Raw genomic sequence first — 20,518 nt, forward strand, 5'->3', positions numbered from 1 at the left:
CTTTCATGGTATTTTAAGCCCTTCACTAGCCCTTGTAGGACACTTGCCAAAGGAGAAGGGAAGGCATGTGAGGAACTTGAGACTGGCCATAAAACAACTTCACCACTCCAACACTCCCAGTAGTATCTAAGAAACCCGAAAAACTACATGAAGACTGCAGCTGTAAAAACTTCACTGTAGTTTTTTATGTAACAATGACTGTTTCTGTTCAATGTTTTTCAAGGTTAGAAACCAACACCTAAAGTTGGAGAAGATAATGAGGAAGGTCAGAGACAATATGATGGCACAATAGAACCTTACAGATAGATCTCCAAATTGCATCTCCCTGAGGGGGAACACCTGACAAATTCTTGTGGAATTTCCCTTTTTCTTCCTTAATTTGTCTTATTTTCTGATGATATGTATGACAACTGGGCTTGAACTACTCTAACATCTTCAATGATGACTACTGAATTTTGAAAGCACAATCAATATTCATTTGCGATGCTGCTCATTCTATTTCACAAAGTGGTGTTCCTCATGTATGCAGTTCTCACTTCTCTGTAAATGAACAGCAAATCGGAGCTTTCTTGTTGCCTTATGTCATCACTATTTCAGATTTTTCACAAAAATAGCTCAAGTTCAAGAGACAAATCATACAGAATGATATTATTAATATTTTGACATTACCAGGCTATCAAAAAGATTATAAATTGCACCTCAGGTTTAACCCTCTCTGAAATAAATTAGTTTGTTCTCTTTTAAAGACAAGATTAATGGCCTTGTAATTTCTGAATTATTGCTTTTTTTCTGTTTTGTCACCCAGTTATTATCCCCATTGGCTATCTTCTGCAAAGGTGACCTGAGTTTGTCAGTTATGAAAAGAGTGACACTGTCCTTTCTATTCTTTAGTTCATTAGAACAGTACTTAATCTTCTCTGTCTACAAGAATTATTTTAGGATGTTGAAACAAAGCATTTACTTAAAATTTAAAGTACACATTTTAAATACTTGCATTTCAAGAACAAGTAGATGTTTACAACATGTATTTGAAGACAGATCATGCAGTGTTTTAGAAGTTCCAAAATATTTCTGCAGGAGCTTTACTTTCTTGTACTAAATGGAAATTGTAATTACTAATAATTAGGGTCATCTTTCACTGAGTTGGACCCACTTCTGAAATGCACACTTTCAAACAGAAATGCCTTCTATAGAAAATATTAAAAAGAAAACCAAGAAGAGTCTTCCTACCCATCTCGTTCCATATTTGTAATATTATTTTGGCATTATTTTTGTTGAAATATTTGTTTCTATGCATTAAAAATATATTGGAAAAGGGTCAGTTGAATAATTGAAATTCTAAGATAAACTACAATCAATGAAAAGGAAAGCAAGTGAATTGGTGATGTTTATTTAATATGGTAAGTATTTTGTGCAATAAGACATTGTTTCTCAAGTGAGACAGGATCTCCAAGTCAAAACGATTACAGAAATCACTTGCCTGTGAATTACAAGTAAGGTTGTTTTTATTCTGCAAAATGTTTTTTTCATGCTAATTTTAAATACCATAAAGTGAACTGGGCTTAAAATCTTCTCAGCTTAGCATCTTTTCTTCTTTCTCAGTTTCATAAGATATTCAGCAAAGATTAGTCTCAGAATTAATTCAAAGATTTAATGAAAATAATTCCAGGAGTCACAGCTGGCCTAACAATTTCTAAGACAAAAATAGTAACAGTAAGCAATAGGCAGCATTTATGTTATTTCTGTTTTACAAGAAGCAGAGCCTGCATCTATGAATGAGACAGCCAGCATTTTTCCAACAGTGAAAAGTTGGGCAGAACAATATAGGGGCTTGGTACAGTTTCCTTTCCTAGACAGTGTATTTATTGTTTGATGGGGAGCTACCTCATGTTAATAGGCAAACAGTTCTATTTTATAGATTTGTGTTAGACAAATAAGGGAAACATTTACTTGATCCTGAATCTCAAGATCTGAATTGGGCTGAGTTGTGAGACAGTTGTGAAAACAGGGATATTTGCAAAAGCAAACCTTTTGGTATGTAATATCACCACACATTCTTGGGAAACTAAATCACAGTACATAGGTGTTGGTCATATTGTCTGGCAACTGCCTGGCATCTTATCTACCATTTACTTATTGCAAAAGACAACCTGATTACCACCTGGAATTAACAAAGTCCATCTTACAATTCGTTTTAGATATTCCTCCTCACCTGAAATCAAAGTTAAACCTCTAACTGCATTAGCCAACAAACAGTACTTTTCAAAGAAAAGGACAGTTCTTTTGACATTAAAATATAAGAAAAAACATAGTCTAGAGTTTAGTAATAATGGAAGTCAGTAATCTCTGTTTATCCCTATTACAAATTGTGGGAGGAGGGAAAGAGCAAGAATAAAATGCTATTCTTCCATATCACAATCTGTTGGCATTATATCTGAAGGCAGGCCTACAGGGGTTAGTCAACTACTTGCACATTATATTTGCTTTTATTCAGCAATAATGGTTCTGTCTATTTAGAAGCTCAAAGCTAAATTTCACAGTGAACTTATCTCAGCCTCTGACACTGTGCATGTATCACTAATAGCTGGTTAAATTAACCTGAAGACTGAATTTGCAGGTATGGACACCTAGAAGGTTAAATAACCAGCTACACTGAAGAGCCCAGACTCTTCTGACTTTTGGTGAAATATCAGGTCTTCAAATGAGCTCATCTGAACTAGAACATCACTCTACTCAGTATTCTTGAAAAAGCAATCATTCTTTTACATCCTTTAATGAGTGTTGATATGTTTTGAACTTCTTGCTATCACTGTGTATGTTTATTTGCGGATTTTCTTTCACTTTACGTGAATACAACAGATTTGTAGAAGAGTTTCTAAAAAACCCTACTGTTTATTGGTTCTTTTTTTCCACTTAAGTACAGTATATCATACATATCTCACCAAACAGTTAAATACACTTGATCAATCAGAAAAGGAAGATCTACCGGGGGAAAAACAAAAAATTAATGAAAGCAGGTTTTCCTTAATTTATTTAAAAATTTAAATGGCAGAGACTTTTTTTTCGAATGTCTTGTTATGAATACTCAGCAGCCATGTTCATGTATCATATTCAGAAGCCAATGAAGAGCTGTGTGGCACTACAATAACATAGAACAAATAGTTTCTTGGTGGATGGTTGTTTAATACACATTATCCCTTAGTATTTCTGAAGAATACTCATAAAAGCTTTAGAAACAAGCAGGCTATTCAGTCGCTATGCCAATGGGCAACTGGAATGTTACCAAGTAAAAAGTTTGCTTAATACAACTTAAGAAATATAGTAAAGCTAAAGCACTTTCTGAAGTCATCCAGTGCACAGCCACTACTGAAAAGGATTAGCCAAGTTATAAAGTATTACACTGAGAATTGAGACACCCCCCTGCTCATTGCAGGGGAGTTGGACTAGATAACCTTTGAACGTCTCTTCCAACCTAAGCTGTTCTATTATTCTATTTTATGATTCTATGAGAAAAACATAGTAGAGTAATAATTCAAAGTCTCTTTATCTAAAATCACAACACAGACAAAGCTAAGGTCTCTCTAAAACTTATGTCTAAAAGCAGTATCTTCTAAGCCTCACAAATGCAGTGGTTTCAGGACTGCACCAAAGACAAACATAAGCCTTGACACTGACAGTGATGCAAGCAGATGTCGTATTTCACTGACAAAAACCTAAATCACATATCAGCATCCTGAGCCCTAAAGGCTTCATTTGTCAGGAACACTTGAAGCCTTTGCAGTCTATCCACATGTTGTTGTTCTAGGCAGACTATGGGTTTCAATGAATTTTCTGAATCTCAATTCTGATCAGAGAATGAGGTAAATGATACTCTGAAATGTTTTCTGAGGATTGACATCCTTCTTCACCATAGCAGCGGAAGAGAGAGGCCTTCCAAAATTTTTCACTGTACAAAAAGTCCTGTAGCAAATACAACTCTGCTGAATTTCTTATTGCAGGTATTAAACACAAAAGAAATGCATTCAGACTAATGTTTAATTCCCTCTCACTTTTGCAAGACCAAACCAACTTTCTACTAATACATGTATAGTAGAAACAGGTATTCAATAGATATACCTGTAACGAAAACTATTAAGATAAAGACATATCATAATTTTTCAGAGCCGCATTTTGAAACAGAATTGTATTTTAAATAAAGACTTTGTACGAACAAAGAATAAAAAGGAATGCTGCCGCTTATACTTTTTAATCCCATTTGTGCCTCACTATTCTGAATTATTAAAACCACCAAATGTAATTTAATTTTTATTAGTATAGCGTCAGTTAAATCACAGAATTGAACTCTGAAAGTCTTAACATGATGTGGAGCTAGAATAAAACCTCAAAATGGAAACAGTAAAATGAAATAACTAAATTTGTGTTATTGGCCATTAACTATGTAAATTTGCTTTAAAAGACTAAGACTTTATTAAAAAAAAAAGCAACCAAACAAAAAAAATTTATACAGCTTGGGAGCCATGGAAAACTAGGATGAAACAACAGACTTACCAATAACGCTTCATTGAACAATAGATTTAAAGCCCTAGTAAATTGCTTTGGAGAAATAAATAAAAGAGTAAAAAAAACCCCTAATGCTGATCAAGTATTTGAGACAACATTTAAAAAGGAAAAAAAGTTGACCAAAGGTCATCAAAGATATTAATGTAAATGTAAAAACATTGCATATAATTATCAAGAAAATACATAGAGAGATTATAAAATATTACTAACATAAAAAGTCCATCTATAGATGATAGTGTAGGTAAATATTTTTACTTAGCTACCTGGCATGACTATATAAAACACGAAAGGAAAAAATTAAAAAGTATTTTTCATGTCTAACAGTAAGAAAGATGCATGCCAATTGACGATTCAAAATTTAATTTCTGATTGTTATTTGTTCTGCACTTTATTTATCGGAGAGTACGGCAATGAAAATATACAGCACTTATTTCTAACTAAAATTATAGTCTGCATTAGCAAAATATTGAGATCAGATCAACATTATAGACTTAGTAACTAATGGGTAACATTTTCTTAAATTAACACGGAATCAAAAACTATTAGGTGTGGGGGTACTGTGTTGCTGCTGAAGATGTAGATTTTGGGGCAGAACATGAAACTGACACCCCCTCTGCTACAGAGTAGGAATAATATCTTTAGATATCATGCTAAGGTGTGGTACTTATTTTTCTTTTTTTAAATTGCCAGTAAATATCAGACTAAACTTCAATAATAATGCCAATCTGAGTATTTGCTGGGCTCCTCTAAATGAAATTATGTTATATATAATGAAGTGACCAAACGGAAAGTATTTCTGCTGTACGATCTACATACTGGTCATTATTACTGGTAGAAAAGTAATCTACATACTGTTATGCTAGACTATAGACAATAAAAATAAGAATAAAAACCCCTATCCTTACCTAGAGGTATAGAATATGAAAAAATATTTTCACCATCCCAGCATCAACAGGCACGATACATGACAACATTTGATCACAACACAATTATATCTTGTTATTTCCACATTTAGCCTAGCCCATACTCTTATAAATAGAAAACAAAAAGAGATTAGGGGGAAAAAAAAGAGGTCAAAAAAGCCTTAAACCTGTTCTATAACAAAGGAGTTCCGTGTAGTAAGACAGTCACTTAATTAAACTTGCTGATCATGTTGCTGAAAAGCTTATCACAACCATTTCTTGATTTTCTCTATTTCATTAGAAGTCAAAGCTTTCATGGGACAGAAAAGGAAGCAGAACAGAAAAAACAGGTTTGATAAGAATGAATTATAGCAGCAGGTATACCTTAATATCGCTGCATAATAATGAGTAAAACTTTTACCCTAGGTTATAGGCTGCATCAAAAGGAGTGTGGCCAGCAGGTCAAGGGAGGCAATTCTGCCCTTGTGCTCTGCTCTGGTGAGACCCAACCTGGAGTCCTGCGTCCAGCTCTGGAGCACCCAACATACGAACGACATAGACCTGTCGGGATGAGTCCAGAGGAGGCCACAAATATGACTGGGGTCTGGAGCACCTCCTGCATGAGGACAGGCTGAGAGCATTGGGGTTGTTCAGCCTGGAAAAGAGAAGGCTCCAGGGAGACCTTATAGCAGCCTTCCAGTACCTAAAGGAGGTCTACAAGAAAGATGGAGAGAGACTTTTTACAAGGGCATGTAATGATAGCACAAGGGACAATGGCTTTAAACTGAGAGTAGACTTGGATTAGATATTAGAAATAAATTCTTTACTCTGAGGTGGGGAGACACTGGAACAGGTTTCCCAGAGAAATTAGAGTCATAGAATCATAGAATCATTTTGGTTGGAAGAGACCCTCGGGATCATGGGAGTCCAACCATAACCTAACCCTAGCACTAAACAATGTCCCTAAGAACCTCATCTAAAAGCCTTCTAAACACCTCCAGGGATGGTGACTCCACCACTTCCCTAGGCAGCCTGTTCCAATGCCTGACTACCCTTTCCACAAAGAATTTTTTCCTAATATCCAATCTGAACCTCCCCTGGCACAACTTGAGGCCATTTTGTCTTGTCCTATCGCTACTTGGTAAAAGAGATCAACACCCTCCATGCTACAACCTCCTTTCAGGTAGTTGTAGACAGCAAAAAAGTCTCCCCTTAGCCTCCTTTTCTCAGGCTAAACAGCTCCAGTTGCCTCAAGCTCTCCTCATCGGACTTATGCTCCAGACCCCTCACCAGCTTTGTCGCCCTCCTCTGCACTCTCACTAGTACCTCATTCTTATAATGAGGGGCCCAAAACTGAACACAGTATTCAGGGTGGGGTCTCACCAGCACTGAGTACAGTGGCACGATCACTTTTCTAGTCCTGCTGGCCACACTATTCCTGATACAAACCAGGATGCTGTTGACCATTTTGGCCACCTGGGCACACTGCTGGCTCATGTTCACCCAGCTGTCAATCAACACTCTCACATCCTTTTCCGCCAGACAGCTTTCCAGCCACTCTTCCCTGAGCCTTTAGAGCTGCCTGCGGTTGTTGTGACCCAAGTGCAAGTCCCGGCACTTGGCCTTGTTAAACCTCATACAACTGGCCTCAGCCCAACAATCCAGTTGGTCCAGATCCCTCTGTATGGCCTTCCTACCCTCCAGCAGATCAACACTCCCACCCATCTTGGTGTCGTCTGCAAACTTACTAAGGGTGCACTCAATCCCCTCATCCGGATCATTGATGAAGAGATTAAACAGAACTGGCCCCAATACTGAGCCCTGGGGAACACCACTCGTGACCAGTCGCCAACTGGATTTGGCTCCATTCACCACAACTCTTTGGGCCCGGCCCTCTGGCCTATTCTTTATTCATCACAGAGTACACCCATCCAGGCCATGAGCTGCAGCTTCTCCAGGAGAATGCTGTGGGATATGGTGTCAAAGGCTTTACTGAAGTCTAAGTACACACCATCCACAGCCTTTCTCTCATCTGCTTGGTGGGTCACCTTGTAGGAGATCAGGACCTGCCTTTCATAAACACATCTTGACTGGGCCTGATCGCATGATTTTCTTGTACGTGCTGTGTGATGTTACTCAAGATCATCTGCTCCATGACCCTGCCTGGCACCGAGGTTAGACTGACAGGTCTGTAGTTCCCTGGATCCTCCTTCCGGCCCTTCTTGTAGATGGGTATCAAGTTAGCCAGCTTCCAGTCAACTGACACCTCCCCAGTTAGTCAAGATTGCTGATAGATAATGGAAGGGGGCTTAGTGATCGCCTCTGCCAGCTTCCTCAGCACCCTTGGATGTATCCCATCTGGCCCCATAGACTTGTGAGCGTCCAAGTGGTGTAGCAGGTCTCTGACCATTTCCTCTTGGATTATTGGGGCTTCATTCTGCTCCTCATCCCTGTCTTCTGGCTCAGGGAGGAAAATGTGGGTACGTCCTCTCTGGAAATGTTCAAGGCCAGGTTGGATGGGGCCTTGAGCAACCTGATTGAATGGAAGGTGTCTCTGTCCATGTCAGGGGTTTGGAACTAGTTGATCTTTAAAGTCCCTTTCAACCCAAACCATTCTGTGATCCACGATTCTATAGTCTAATATTGACAGTCTTATGGCCCTTTTGTTTTGTACTGGCTGTCATTCCTTGTGTTTATAGTTTCACTCATCACACAACAATTTGCCCATTAACTTCAATGTCACATCTTCCTTTTATCACTAAGCACAAAATGAATGACTCTCTGACTCATAAGGGATTACAGCAAGGGGAGTGAGAAAGATGGGAAAACAAAGGGATAGAATCCACTAGCTAAAAGCTGGAATCAAGAGTAACTTGTACTGGTTTTTGCTCTGGAAACACACATACAGAGACAGATGAGGCAAGACAGTCAAAGCATTTCTATGGATGTTTTATCCAAGGAAACCAGCAACTTATTTGTTTGGTGAAGCATGGAGCTGATTTTGGATGCTACTTCTCTGTTGCTTAAAACCTGGAGCCATTATTTTAATTCCACTTGACATTTTTGCCTTCTCATTCTTTAATAACACACCACTAAGCAAAGGGCAACTTATTTCAATGTTAAATATGCTTGACACAAGTTTCCAAATGCTCAATCACTATCCTTTGGTTTATAAAGTATTAAAGCTTTACGGTCAAGAACCTTTCTCGTGAGCTATGTATGGGACTTGAATTATTTCCCAGGTTACTTCTGATGATCCAGAGAGACTAAAGCTCTTTAGGATCCTATTTGAGACAATGGTGAACAATCACTGTGATATGTGATGTGACCTTCTTATAAACCAAAATTTTTACACAGTAAAGAGTTATAAGATACATTCTGCATATCGTCAAGAGGAGCTTTAAGAGGATGGGGTGTATTCAAGGTGTAGTTCAACACACAAATGCGACCAAGGGATGCCTAATAATCTCAGTATAAAACAGAGCTGGTCCGAGGATTAGACTGTGTCCTTAGGCATTCTGCTAATGGCAGATTTACTAGATTATCTCCTTTCACATGCAGTAAATACAGACTCCTCGGGTCCGATAACACTGACACACTATTGGGGCTGTGCTTCAACTACTTGGCAGGCAAACAGAATTCAAAGCAATCACAGAGTTGCTCTTGTCATAAGCTTTATTTTTTAGCACTGGAACAGTTTTGTGGGTTGTCTTTTTCAAATTCTTTTAGAACTTCCATAAATCTCTTAGAAACAACAGACTCTCCACTTCTGTACTAGTTTTTCTGTCAATAATGTGTACTGAGACAAGATCATCTCCCTAGTTCTTCTGTCAATAATGTGTACTGAGACAAGATCATCTCCCCAGTTCTTAGGACACTTCTAATTTATCTGTAGATCTCATTGGCCATTTCGGCATTATGAAAGAGCTCACACTGAGATAATTTTGTGTTGGCAGTCAGTCCTTTTTACTAACTGCTTACCTGGTTTAGTATGCAGACTCTGTTACCCATATACTACTACATGTTTGGTTGCACTAAAACACATAGTTTATGTAGCAATTCCAACTTACTATTCTTTCATCAAATCTAGATTATTCCTAACTCAACAAAGACTTTATATAATCTTCTAAATTACTGGTGAAAAGTAGTTAACATTGTCCAACAAGTACTGGTTCCTGAGGGCTCACTTTCTGATGACTCTCCAGTAATGAATGAATAACAAAATTTGCTACAGTTTTCCAATAGTGCCTATGTATTATTTTAGTTCCATATAAGTAAATGGTTTGGCTTTTGATCAAGATGTCACATTGGAAGTAAACATATTGTATTATTTTTATCTATTAGATCTGTTATACTGCCAAAAATGTAATAAGGGTATTTAAAAAGATCTATTTTACAAAAAGATATGTTGAGTGGCATTGATTTTTACCTTCTAATTCCCTGCTGGCAGAGTTCTTACAATATTGGCTGGACACTTTTCCTGCTACTGCAGTCTAAAAAATTCTGATCCAGGATTTTCTGATTTTAGTTAGCTTGTTTGCACCTTTGTTTTTCTTCATAAATCTAAGCATTCTGTCAGAGAAGCAGTTACTCCCACCCTAAAGAAAGCTACCACTGTAGCTAAAATACTGCTTCATCTTCAGATAATGAAGCTAACAAAATTTTCAGATGAGATCAATGTTTTCCCTCCATCCACAGGAACACTGCCTGGGGACTTCCACCACAATATTAGATTTTCTAAGTGCCTGTAAATATTCCTGTGTTTCCTCATTAGCACGACAAATACACTGAATCAGCCAGCAACGCCTTTGTACTGAACATATCTTCGTTTTCATGCTGTCAACTGGTTATCTCAACTTCCATTTTCAATTGTTCTTTAGCTCACCACTCCTCTGAATGCACTACCAAAGCCCCATTTAGTTCTCTGCATCATCTTGACAAGTCTACTCCCTCATGTAACTATTTAATTGTCCTAGAAAGAAAAAGAAATCAACGAAAAGATTGTGTTCACTGCAGTATGATTTAGTTTCTGACTTTCCATTGCTTACTTCCCTCTTTCCAATACTTTTATAATTTCCTTTAATGGATAAAGAAGCAGCATGATCTAACAGAAAAATAACCACTTCCTTATGTAAAGTAGTTTCTTCACTACATTTTATCAACTCATATTCTAAAATTTTCAGTTTTGTTCACATTTCAACTTAAAAAATAATTCGACGAGTTGTTAAGCAACAGTGACCTATCATCTGGTCAGTTAACAACCTTCGTTCTGAGATCATGATGAAGGTCTAATTATGTCCTTAGCAGATTTTGTGTGCAGATTTTGCTCTCTCACAGCCGGTGTTCCCCTCTCATACAGAGCAATCCAAAGAATTCCTCTACACCACTCAAAAAAGCCATTATGATCTTTTTTATTTCATCTCTACATCAATTATTACGAACACAGGAAATTTTTTTAACTTGACAACAAAAGCATTTTAACTAGGATTTAAATACTGTGTCATTTAAGAAACATTTCAGCCTCCAACTTGTGTTGCATCTATTCTACAACTTCTACTGACTGCTAGCCCTGTAGTTAGTCATCAGTCTAGTCTTGCTTCTAATACTGCAATAACTAGCATCATCTTACAAACATGCCCAGTGACACCCTAAAATGTTTTACAGTACAGATACTGTAATCTAAGAAGAATGAATCTGTAACAAAAAAGGCTTGTCAGAAATAATCAAGAAATTCCTTATTTTTCTTCCAGAAAGAAACAAAAACCAGAAGGGATACAACAAGTATAAAAACATACACCATGAAAGCACATGACCAATTCCAATGACAATGGGAGAAGTGAACCACAGAAACATGCAGAAGGACTCTATTGATCAAGAAAAGAAATGATGAAACAAATCTATGAATTTTGCGCATTAGTGGCCTTCACTAATTTTACTAAGAAAACTACTACTTATGTTTTAAGCAGCAAAACCAAAAATTATTTGTATTATTATCAGATACCTGTGGAACATTACATTATCTGTGATATAGCCATACGTAGATACTCTAGCAGGTAAATACAAACACAAATTTTATCAAAGAATTGTTTAGGTTGGAAAAGACTCTTAGTATCATCGAGTCCAACTGTTAACCCAGCACTGCCAAGTCCACCCCTAAATCACGTCCCAAAGCACCACATCTACCCACCTTTTAAACACCTCTAGAGATGGTGGCTCAACCCCTTCCCTGGGCAGCCTGTTCCAATGCCTGACTACCCTTTCCACAAATAATTTTTTCCTAATATCCAATCTGAACCTTCCCTGGTGCAACTTGAAGCCATTTCCTCTCATCCTATCACTTGCTACTTGGGAGAAGAGACCAACACCCTCCATGCTACAACCTCCTTTCAGGTAGTTGTAAAGAATGATAAGGTTTCCCCTCAGCCTCCTTTTCTCCAGATTAAACAACCTCAGTTCCCTCAGCTGCTCAAGTTCTTTTAAAGAAATGCAACCTAGAGTGCTTTATCGATTTAATAAAGCATTAAAAAAAAACCAAACCAAACCAAACCAACAACAACAACAAACACACACACCCAAAAAACTAGCAAAGGAGGGATCAAAATGAAAGCCAAGCAAAACAGAGAGCCATCAAGATTTCAGTATAAAATTTAAGATACTAGAAAAATTAGACACAACAGAGGCTGACCAAAAAGTCTGATGCAAAACTTTTCACAGATGAGGAACAGGGACAAAATAACATACAAATTAGTTAACGCCTCCCACTGGCTAACTGACAAGAGGTAAACAAGAAAAGATATGTGGTATAACTGGCACAATCTGAGCACAGATCAGCACTAGATGAGAAGTGGAAGTGTGAAATGAGCTCAAATTCAGGATCTGTCATATAAACAAACCAAACAAATTTCTAGAGCAAGTCTCCCGTGGTTGTGTGCCTTTGAGAAAATCGAGGTCAAGCAGAAAGTACTGTTTTGAGCTAATAAGATAGAACTTGGGTAGTGATGACAAAGACAAGGTTGAGGATTTGATCACTAGTAGAATGGAAAGACCATTTTCTGAAACTCTTTAGGAAAAGCTTAAAACCACACAATGACAGGGGGAGGGGGGAGAACACCCACAAATTCATCATATTTAAGACTATTCTTACCTGTTTTCTGAAGTGAAAGGTCTTCTGATGGAACATTCAAACTAACTCTGCTTGATGCCAACACTGGAATAGACAACTTCTCAGGAACCTTAAAGAATTCTTGCATGCTCACTTCTACACTGTAATCCACATACTTCACTTCTGGGTGGAATTTACGAGGTCTCATGAGTGCATGTCTCTGCAAGTGAAGGAATAATGTACACATATAAGCAATCATCTCATAATAATTTCAGATCAAGAAATGTAAAATTATACAGGCTTAAGGGTGCAATTCTAAAACTGAAATGGTTATTAGGCAAGTTAAATAGAAATTGTTGAGAGATTCTTCTAAATAAAAACTGTCTTGTTTAATTTTTTTATACATCATGCATCTGAAACATTCATTTAAGAAAAATGCATTTTGAGATTTACAGTAAAACCACCTCCCACCAAGAAACCAGTCTGCAAGCCTCTATAGGTATTCAGGGAAGGCAAGAAAAGTAGAGGGAAAAAAACATGAAGAGAAAAACATATTCTGAATCAGATGCAGACCGATGTTTCTTCTTTTACTTTGTAAACTTTCAGAATAATAAGAAACATGAAAATGAAAAATTATTTTGATATTTTCTGAGGGATAACTATATAGTTAGCTGAGTTAACTTTGATACTTTAATGTCGACAATATATTTTAGAACTTAAAGAATTTAGAATTAATTTTAGGGGCAAATTAAACTCCTCCTGTTGGTAGCAAGCATTACTGATCAACAACATGAAACATATTAGTAAAGGATTAGCACAGTATGTGAAGGCAAGCTCAAAATAGGCATCTAAACTCCTTAATGCACTAAGTTTGACTCTTCTACGATAGCATCACAGAAATAATGCAATGATCTAATACAATCCTTGCTCAAAATTGCCACTTTCAATCCAATAACACAGTACAATTGCAATGCTCAAGATTAATTGTAAGTTGAACAAACTTACAATTTCAAACTAGTCACATATTTTCTATAGACAAGTCTTTGAATTAATGACTATCGTGAATTATCTTGAAACATCCAGGGAAGAGATAAATACAGATATACTTATTCAGTTTGTGCCAGGAAAACTGGCTTATTCTGAAAGCCTATTGGTTTTAAACAATGCCAGGACAGCAGGTATCACAGGACGTATTGCAATGGCACAAGGAATGGAGATCCATTGGAAGATTTCAAAAAGAAAATTCAAAAGGAAAGTTGTTTTTCTTAAGGATTACTATTGAGGGTAATATGGTCAATTTACTGTTCAAATCAACTGAGATGGGGTTCTGCTTTGGGTTGGTGGTTTGTCTTTTGTTTTGTTTTAACAGAAAACTCTTATTCTCTTGCTGGTTTTAGAAAGCAGACCTACACTCTGCCATTGCTTTGTTTGCATCGTTAATCTATCTATTCAAAGCATCAATATGGTGTGAAGCACAAAGTACATATGGAATTTGGGAACCTGTTAAGCTTTAGTTGCTAATAGAGTTTTTTGGCACAATAGATATAGAAACATTATTACTCAAGATTCTTGTTCTGTGAAGCACAACTGGACAGAGGTATGTGACTAAAAAAGTACTCATCAAAACAAAACATTAACATGGTTCTTTTTTTTTTAGTGTATTTGCACCAGATGTACAGCACAAACAGAATTTACAGAAAAGACAAGAAGAATTGTGTGAGTTGAGAACCTAAACTGACAATTTATTAATTTCTATCAGGCAAGACTAGAAGTTCACTGATCATACACATGCAAAATAAATAAATAAAATCTATATGTGATAATAATTCATTTGCTATATTATTAGCAAGTTCCATTTCTCTCTGATAAAACTGAAATGACAGAAGACTTTCCAGTGGGAAAGAGATATCTCATTCTCACTTGTAATGGGAAGTTACAAACCAAAAGAATCACATATATTTACCAGTTTAAATTTGACTTTGACCTTCTGTTTATTCAAATATTAATTTGTATCTACACCTGATTTGGGCAATTAGATTATTTTCCAACATTGAAATAAAATCCAACGTGACTTAAAGGTTTTGGGAAGTCTTAATTGACAAAATGATTTTAAGATGACCTTTGGTGAAGCGCTGAACACATTTAAATTATAATTATCTTGAAGATATACCTCGCGATATAAAAAAACCATGCAAGTACTTTAAGATCTTTGTTCATGCCACATCATTTTAAAAGATATGTTAGGAAAAAAAGATAGGTGGTTAGTATTACATAGTCTATGAACTTTTCAACTATTTCCTGGTACGTGGTCAAAGAGTAAAGGATGAAAATGTATTTAATGAGAGACCCAGATCTTTTTGAAAAGGGAAAACAAAATCCTGCAAATACACACAAGACTAAACCCTGTTGCCTCAAAGGGTAACATTTCCAAGAAAAGAGAAAATGTCCAACACAATTCAGATAAATGTTGCAGCTGCTCTCCTTCTTTTTAGTATTTTTCAGGGCAGTAAGTGTTAAATGGAATTTAATATTTTTTTAATGCTCATTATCAATTACAGGTCTAAGGCTGCTGTGCTACAGTAAGACAGATTCCAACAGGTACTTCATCAGCATAATGGTTCATGATATTCCAAGTCTGGAAGTGTTATTACCAGTTAAGAACTGTATTTGCATTCAATTCACAGGATTAATTTCTTTTTTAGAATAATTTTTCAAAGAACGATTGGAAGGTATATAAGGCATCAGAATTAAACTTGACATTTTTCAAAGACTGATTTTCTAGTATATTTTCTTAGATTCACCATCTGCACTTTCTGTGTGTAAAGGACAGCAGATTCTACTACAGAGTGCTGAGGCAACTTACTCTTTTCTTGTATATTACTGTTTTCCAAATCCTAATTTAGCCTCATTTCCTCCTTCCAGGAATTAATTTCTTTAACTGTTCCTCATGAATAAAAGAATTTTATGATCTCAGACTCTCAGAATCCCTGTGATCAATCATGTTTGCCATCTCCCTTAATCCCATATCAAAAGATAAGTGATATAATATAAAAGACATTAGTCCCAGTTATAATTTCAACAAATTGAAATGGGACCACAGATCCTTTTGTGAAAAATTCATTCCTATCAAATGTATCTAAGGTAACTTTTTAATTACAGTATCATCTCTCTTCAAGGACACTGTAATTCTTTCTCAAAAACAAACAAACAAACCAACCTGAATTTTAAAAAAGCTAACTGTTCAAACTGTGCTTACAACTTTTCCATAATCACATGCAAGATCACAAAATCCTTCTTGAATCCTATGGGACTACAAAGAGCACAAACTTTGAAGATCAGAGCAGGGCAGATGTAGGATGAGATTCTGTCACACCAGCCAAGCAGCAGAAGCCATAGGTTCAAGTGCACAAGTTCTCTGCTCATTTTCCATTGATCAAAACTAAAACTCATCACCACCACCATCACGTACTAAGATAAAAATACTCAGCATTTCTTAGTCGCATGGACAGCAGCATAGCAAGAAAGTGCACAATGTCCTAACAGCTGGAATATGGCTAAGAATAGAGAGATCTGGTGCCCACTCTTAGATAAGCCCTGCATTTGAAAGGAAGCAAAATGAAGCCTAAGTAACTACTTTTCACAGCTTAACTACGAGGACACATCTGGACACAGTAGGAAGTGCAAGCTTTAGTTTTGGGATTCTTGTAGAACAGGACTTCTCTTCCTTTCCTATCATAACGTCTAATTATACAAGTAGATTACTAGCATCTCTGACACTTAGACAGTTTAGGTAGATTCTAGAAAAAAAGGAAAACTGAGGCATGTTATTTTGTATTCCAGTTCACTGACTGCAACATCCTTCCCCTTACATACTAAACTGGATGAATTCTAATTATTCTGTTATTTCCTTCTTTCTTTTATTCACTTCTCTCTATTTAACACCATCATCATCTTCAATCTAAACATATTCTTCCATATTCTCTCCCCTTTCTTTCCAAATACGCGTTTTTCTACCCTCGTTAGCTATGTTCATCTAAACTTCCCACCTACACCTTTTTCTTGTTCGTTATTAACAAAGGCAATTTGCAATTATTCACAATAATGCCAGTCTCAACCTTAACAGTGGCAGAGAGTTCTATCCTATATTACCTTTACTACTGCCTAAAAATCTTTTAGGAAGAATGAAATTAATTATATACTCAGGAGGTAAGAAATTAACACAATTGTATACTTAAAATTCAGAACTTTCCTAACATTTTTCATTAAAAACAATTTAAAAAAACCACAGTCAGAAATGGGCATGCAACCAGGTTATTATTCAGTTTCTGGGGTTTTATTCCTTGTATATATTTATAAGGTAAATACTAATAGAATTAAACAGCATAAGACTACTGATTTTAATCTCTCATTTTCCTTTAAATATTGAGATCTGGATTCCTTTCGCTTTAGCATCCTTGCTTCCTGTCTTTTAATTACTTAACTTGTCTAACTGCTTTATTAAGTTTTATGCTAGTTTGTTTAAAATTTGTTTATTTTTTTGTTATACCGAAGTTTAAGCACAAAAAAAAATATTTCACAAATTTTTTTGATTCTATTGGCAGTAGAAATTATTTCTGGGAAAACAAGGAGGGAGAATGGCAGGTTACCTAACCTAGTTGCTAGTAAGTCCTTCAGTGCCCAAGACTGTAAAATAAACTATTAAAATTCTATTTCTAGCAGAACTATTTAATGAGGTGATTTTAATCCAATTTATAAAGTAAAAGATAGAAATAAAGATTTAGTTAATACTCCTGCTCCTTTTCATTGAATGCCCACTTCCAAGCTCCTCAGACTTGCTGACTGACACTTCTGTACTCTAACTGCACATTATCTAATACTAGCCCAGTATTAACACCATCAGGATAAATGGGTTCTGATAAGCACATTAACTTTTATGGGAAAGAGATGAAAATTCCTTATGTTTTTAGTAAGTCTAATTATTAAAGACAATCAAAATAGATCTATCTTTATTACAGTAAATAAAAGAAGCAGTAAAAACACAATACAAAAATAGCTAGGGCTTTTATCCATGTGTATAGATGGGTCAAGTAAAAACATACAGCACAAGTCACTGAATATGAATTTCCAGTTTGACTCCAAAAATACAGCCTAGTTTTAGTACTATTTTCTATGTGATTTAAGTAAACATGATTAAAATGTACAGTTTAATAGGAATGGAAAGCATGCAATTTTTATTTACTTATTCTTCAATTTTACAGGCAAAAAATGGACCAAGTATTAATAAAATAAAGGCATTTTCCACTCTGTCCATCCATTCTGGAGAAAAGGAGGCTGAGGGAAGACCCTATTGCTCTCTACAACTACCTGAAAGGAGGTTGTAGCATAGAGAGCGTTGGTCTCTTCTCCCAAGTAACAAGTGATAGGATGAGAGAAAACGGCCTCAGTTTGAACCAGGGTAGGTTTAGATTGGGTATTAGGAAAAAATTCTTCATGGAAAAGGTTGTCAGGTGTTGGAACAGGCTGCCCAGGGAAGTGGTGGAGTCACCATCACTGGAGGTGTTTAAAAGATGTATAGATATGGTGCTTCCTCCAGAGAGTGGTGGAGCACTGGAACAGGCTCCCCAGGGAGGTGTCACAGCCCCAAGCCTGACAGTGTTCAAGAAGAGACTGGACAAGGCCCTCAGACACATGGTGTGAACTGCGGGGTTGTCCTGTGCAGGGACAGGAGTTGGACTCGATGATCTTTGTGGGTCCCTTCCAACTCAGGACATTCTATGATTCTATGGTTCAGAGGTGGACTTGGCAGTGTTATGTTAATGGTGGGACTCCATCGTTAGAGTTTTTTCCAACCTAAATCATTCTATGTTTTTCTCGAGCAAAATACTTCTTCCTCTGTATTAGTTTATTTATGACATGATAACTTATTCAATATTAGTATCCATCATTATGTATTTTATAACTAATCTAATTTTCCTCCACTCCTCTATGATACAAGTAATTTTAGAACTCATATTAGATCCTAGCATACCTAGTGGTACAAGGAGTGTTCCTATTGTGCTCTGTCTTGATTACATCCACAGCTTCAGAGCAGTTAAGTATTTTTTCAAGTATTTGCTAAGTGACTGTGATATTAATGGACTTCAGTTATGAAAGGTTTAGAAAATCTTACCACAGCAGTGGAAAATACTTGAGACTAGATTACATGGTTATAATTCTTGTCCCACTACAAACATGTAACAGATCAAATCTGTTCTTCCATTTTTCTTCATTTTATTTGTTTTATATTACTTTTTATACTTATCTGTAAACAAAAGGCATAAATTGAGCAATTTGAAGACACTAGGGAAAATTCTCTTCCTCTTAGTACAGGGAACCATGTAGCGCTGGAAACCATACTCAGGAAACAGTCTAACTGGAAAACCTGAATAACATAGACCTGCCCAGCAACCTGTCTGAGGCCAGGTAACACCAGGTTCACAAGGGAAATGAAAACCCAGAATGTGGCTGTCTTCCATAGAAGGCCACTTTTGAATTCTACATGAGAAAAAAACAATATTGCTATTATAAATTTATTCACAAGTATTAACTGAATGTTAAATGGACTACCTTGGGTGGATTTTTTGTTTCTAGATCTTGAAATCTTGGGAATATCTCTCTAGGATGGAATGATATATAAGTAGGGAGCTATAGCTTACAAGGAAAATCTGTGGTTTCCCAAACCTATTTTGTATTGACTTCAGGACAAGAAGAGCCCCATTCCTGGAGACATTCCAGGCCAAGCTGGATGGGGCTCTGAGCAACCTGATCTAGTTGAAGATGTCCCTGCTCATGGCAGGGGGGTTGGACTAGATGGGCTTTGAAGGTCCCTTCCAACACAAACTATTCTATGATTCTGTGATTCCAATTCTTTCCTGCTCCTTGATTTATTCTCAAAGTCTATTCTTTAATATATACATATCTCTCCATATATATATATATATATATCTCCTGTTTCAGAATTTTTATTTCTTACAACAATATGCATAAGGAAGGGTACTAATACAGATATCTGTTACATGGAGCATGAATGCTTTTTTTAATCAATGGGTATTTTTCAGAAGCTAACTAAATTAAAATGTTAACGCCTGTTTTAGCTGTAGGAAATATTTCTTAAAGGAAGCACTTCTTAATAGCACTGAGAAGCAGCTTCAGAATGAACACATAAAATATTTCAATATCTGAAGGAAATTGGGATAAGTAACTGTCACATTACAGAATGTGTGAAAAATCTTCACACTATTTCCTGAAACTTAAAAAATTCAGTCCTACACATCAAGAAAAACTAATACCAGTAACAGATTACTGTGTTTCTCACCTCTACTCTGGACAGCCCTAATAATACAGTTGCAACTCGAACACTACTGCTCTGCAGAGTCCCTGTGAGTTTTCTTCTTTTGTATTCAGTAGTTGACATCTGCTGTTGCGCAGCAATAGCCAGAGCCCTCTCTTTTGACTCATTGATCAATGGAATCCTCAGATTTTCTTCAAGAATCTGAGCAGGAATACATTTCAAATATAAAACTGGATCTACTGCACTTGGACCTGTTTAAAAAAAAAAAAAATTCAGCTGCTAGTGTAACCACATAAAGGATTAATATTTAAAATCCCTAACCCTCAAAGAAAAGCCAGAATACAAAATTCCTTTGATGTTTAGTCACATACTAATACTCTAGTACATGTTATTTACTCCAGTAATATGTTTTTATCTTTAGTCATAATGGGGAAATAAAAATTAACACAGACTGAAATCCTAACCAAAAGTTACTTTTGACAGCTAATAAAATTCTCAGACTGCAGTGTTGCTACTACTATGATGGTAATGAAAGTTTAAATAAGTCTTTCTCCTACCTACACAAAACAGCCACTCTTTTATCCCTGTACATGATGTTGCATCCCCTCTAAAAGAAGCCACCAG

General features: G+C 36.3%; 1 protein-coding gene across 1 annotated transcript in view; it reads right to left on the reverse strand.

Annotated features, from left to right (window-relative positions):
• The window catches only part of CFAP47 (cilia and flagella associated protein 47), a 311,215-nt gene that overhangs the window by 158,029 nt on the left and 132,668 nt on the right, over positions 1 to 20,518 (reverse strand). Inside the window, exons 44-45 of the mRNA XM_065651976.1 lie at positions 19,919 to 20,145; positions 12,607 to 12,784 (exon numbers count right to left, since the gene is read on the reverse strand). Of these exons, the coding sequence (XP_065508048.1) occupies positions 12,607 to 12,784; positions 19,919 to 20,145 (405 nt within the window). The remainder of the gene's footprint in view (positions 1 to 12,606; positions 12,785 to 19,918; positions 20,146 to 20,518) is intronic.

This window comes from Caloenas nicobarica, chromosome 1 (assembly GCF_036013445.1).
Source record: "Caloenas nicobarica isolate bCalNic1 chromosome 1, bCalNic1.hap1, whole genome shotgun sequence".
NCBI lineage: Eukaryota > Metazoa > Chordata > Aves > Columbiformes > Columbidae > Caloenas > Caloenas nicobarica.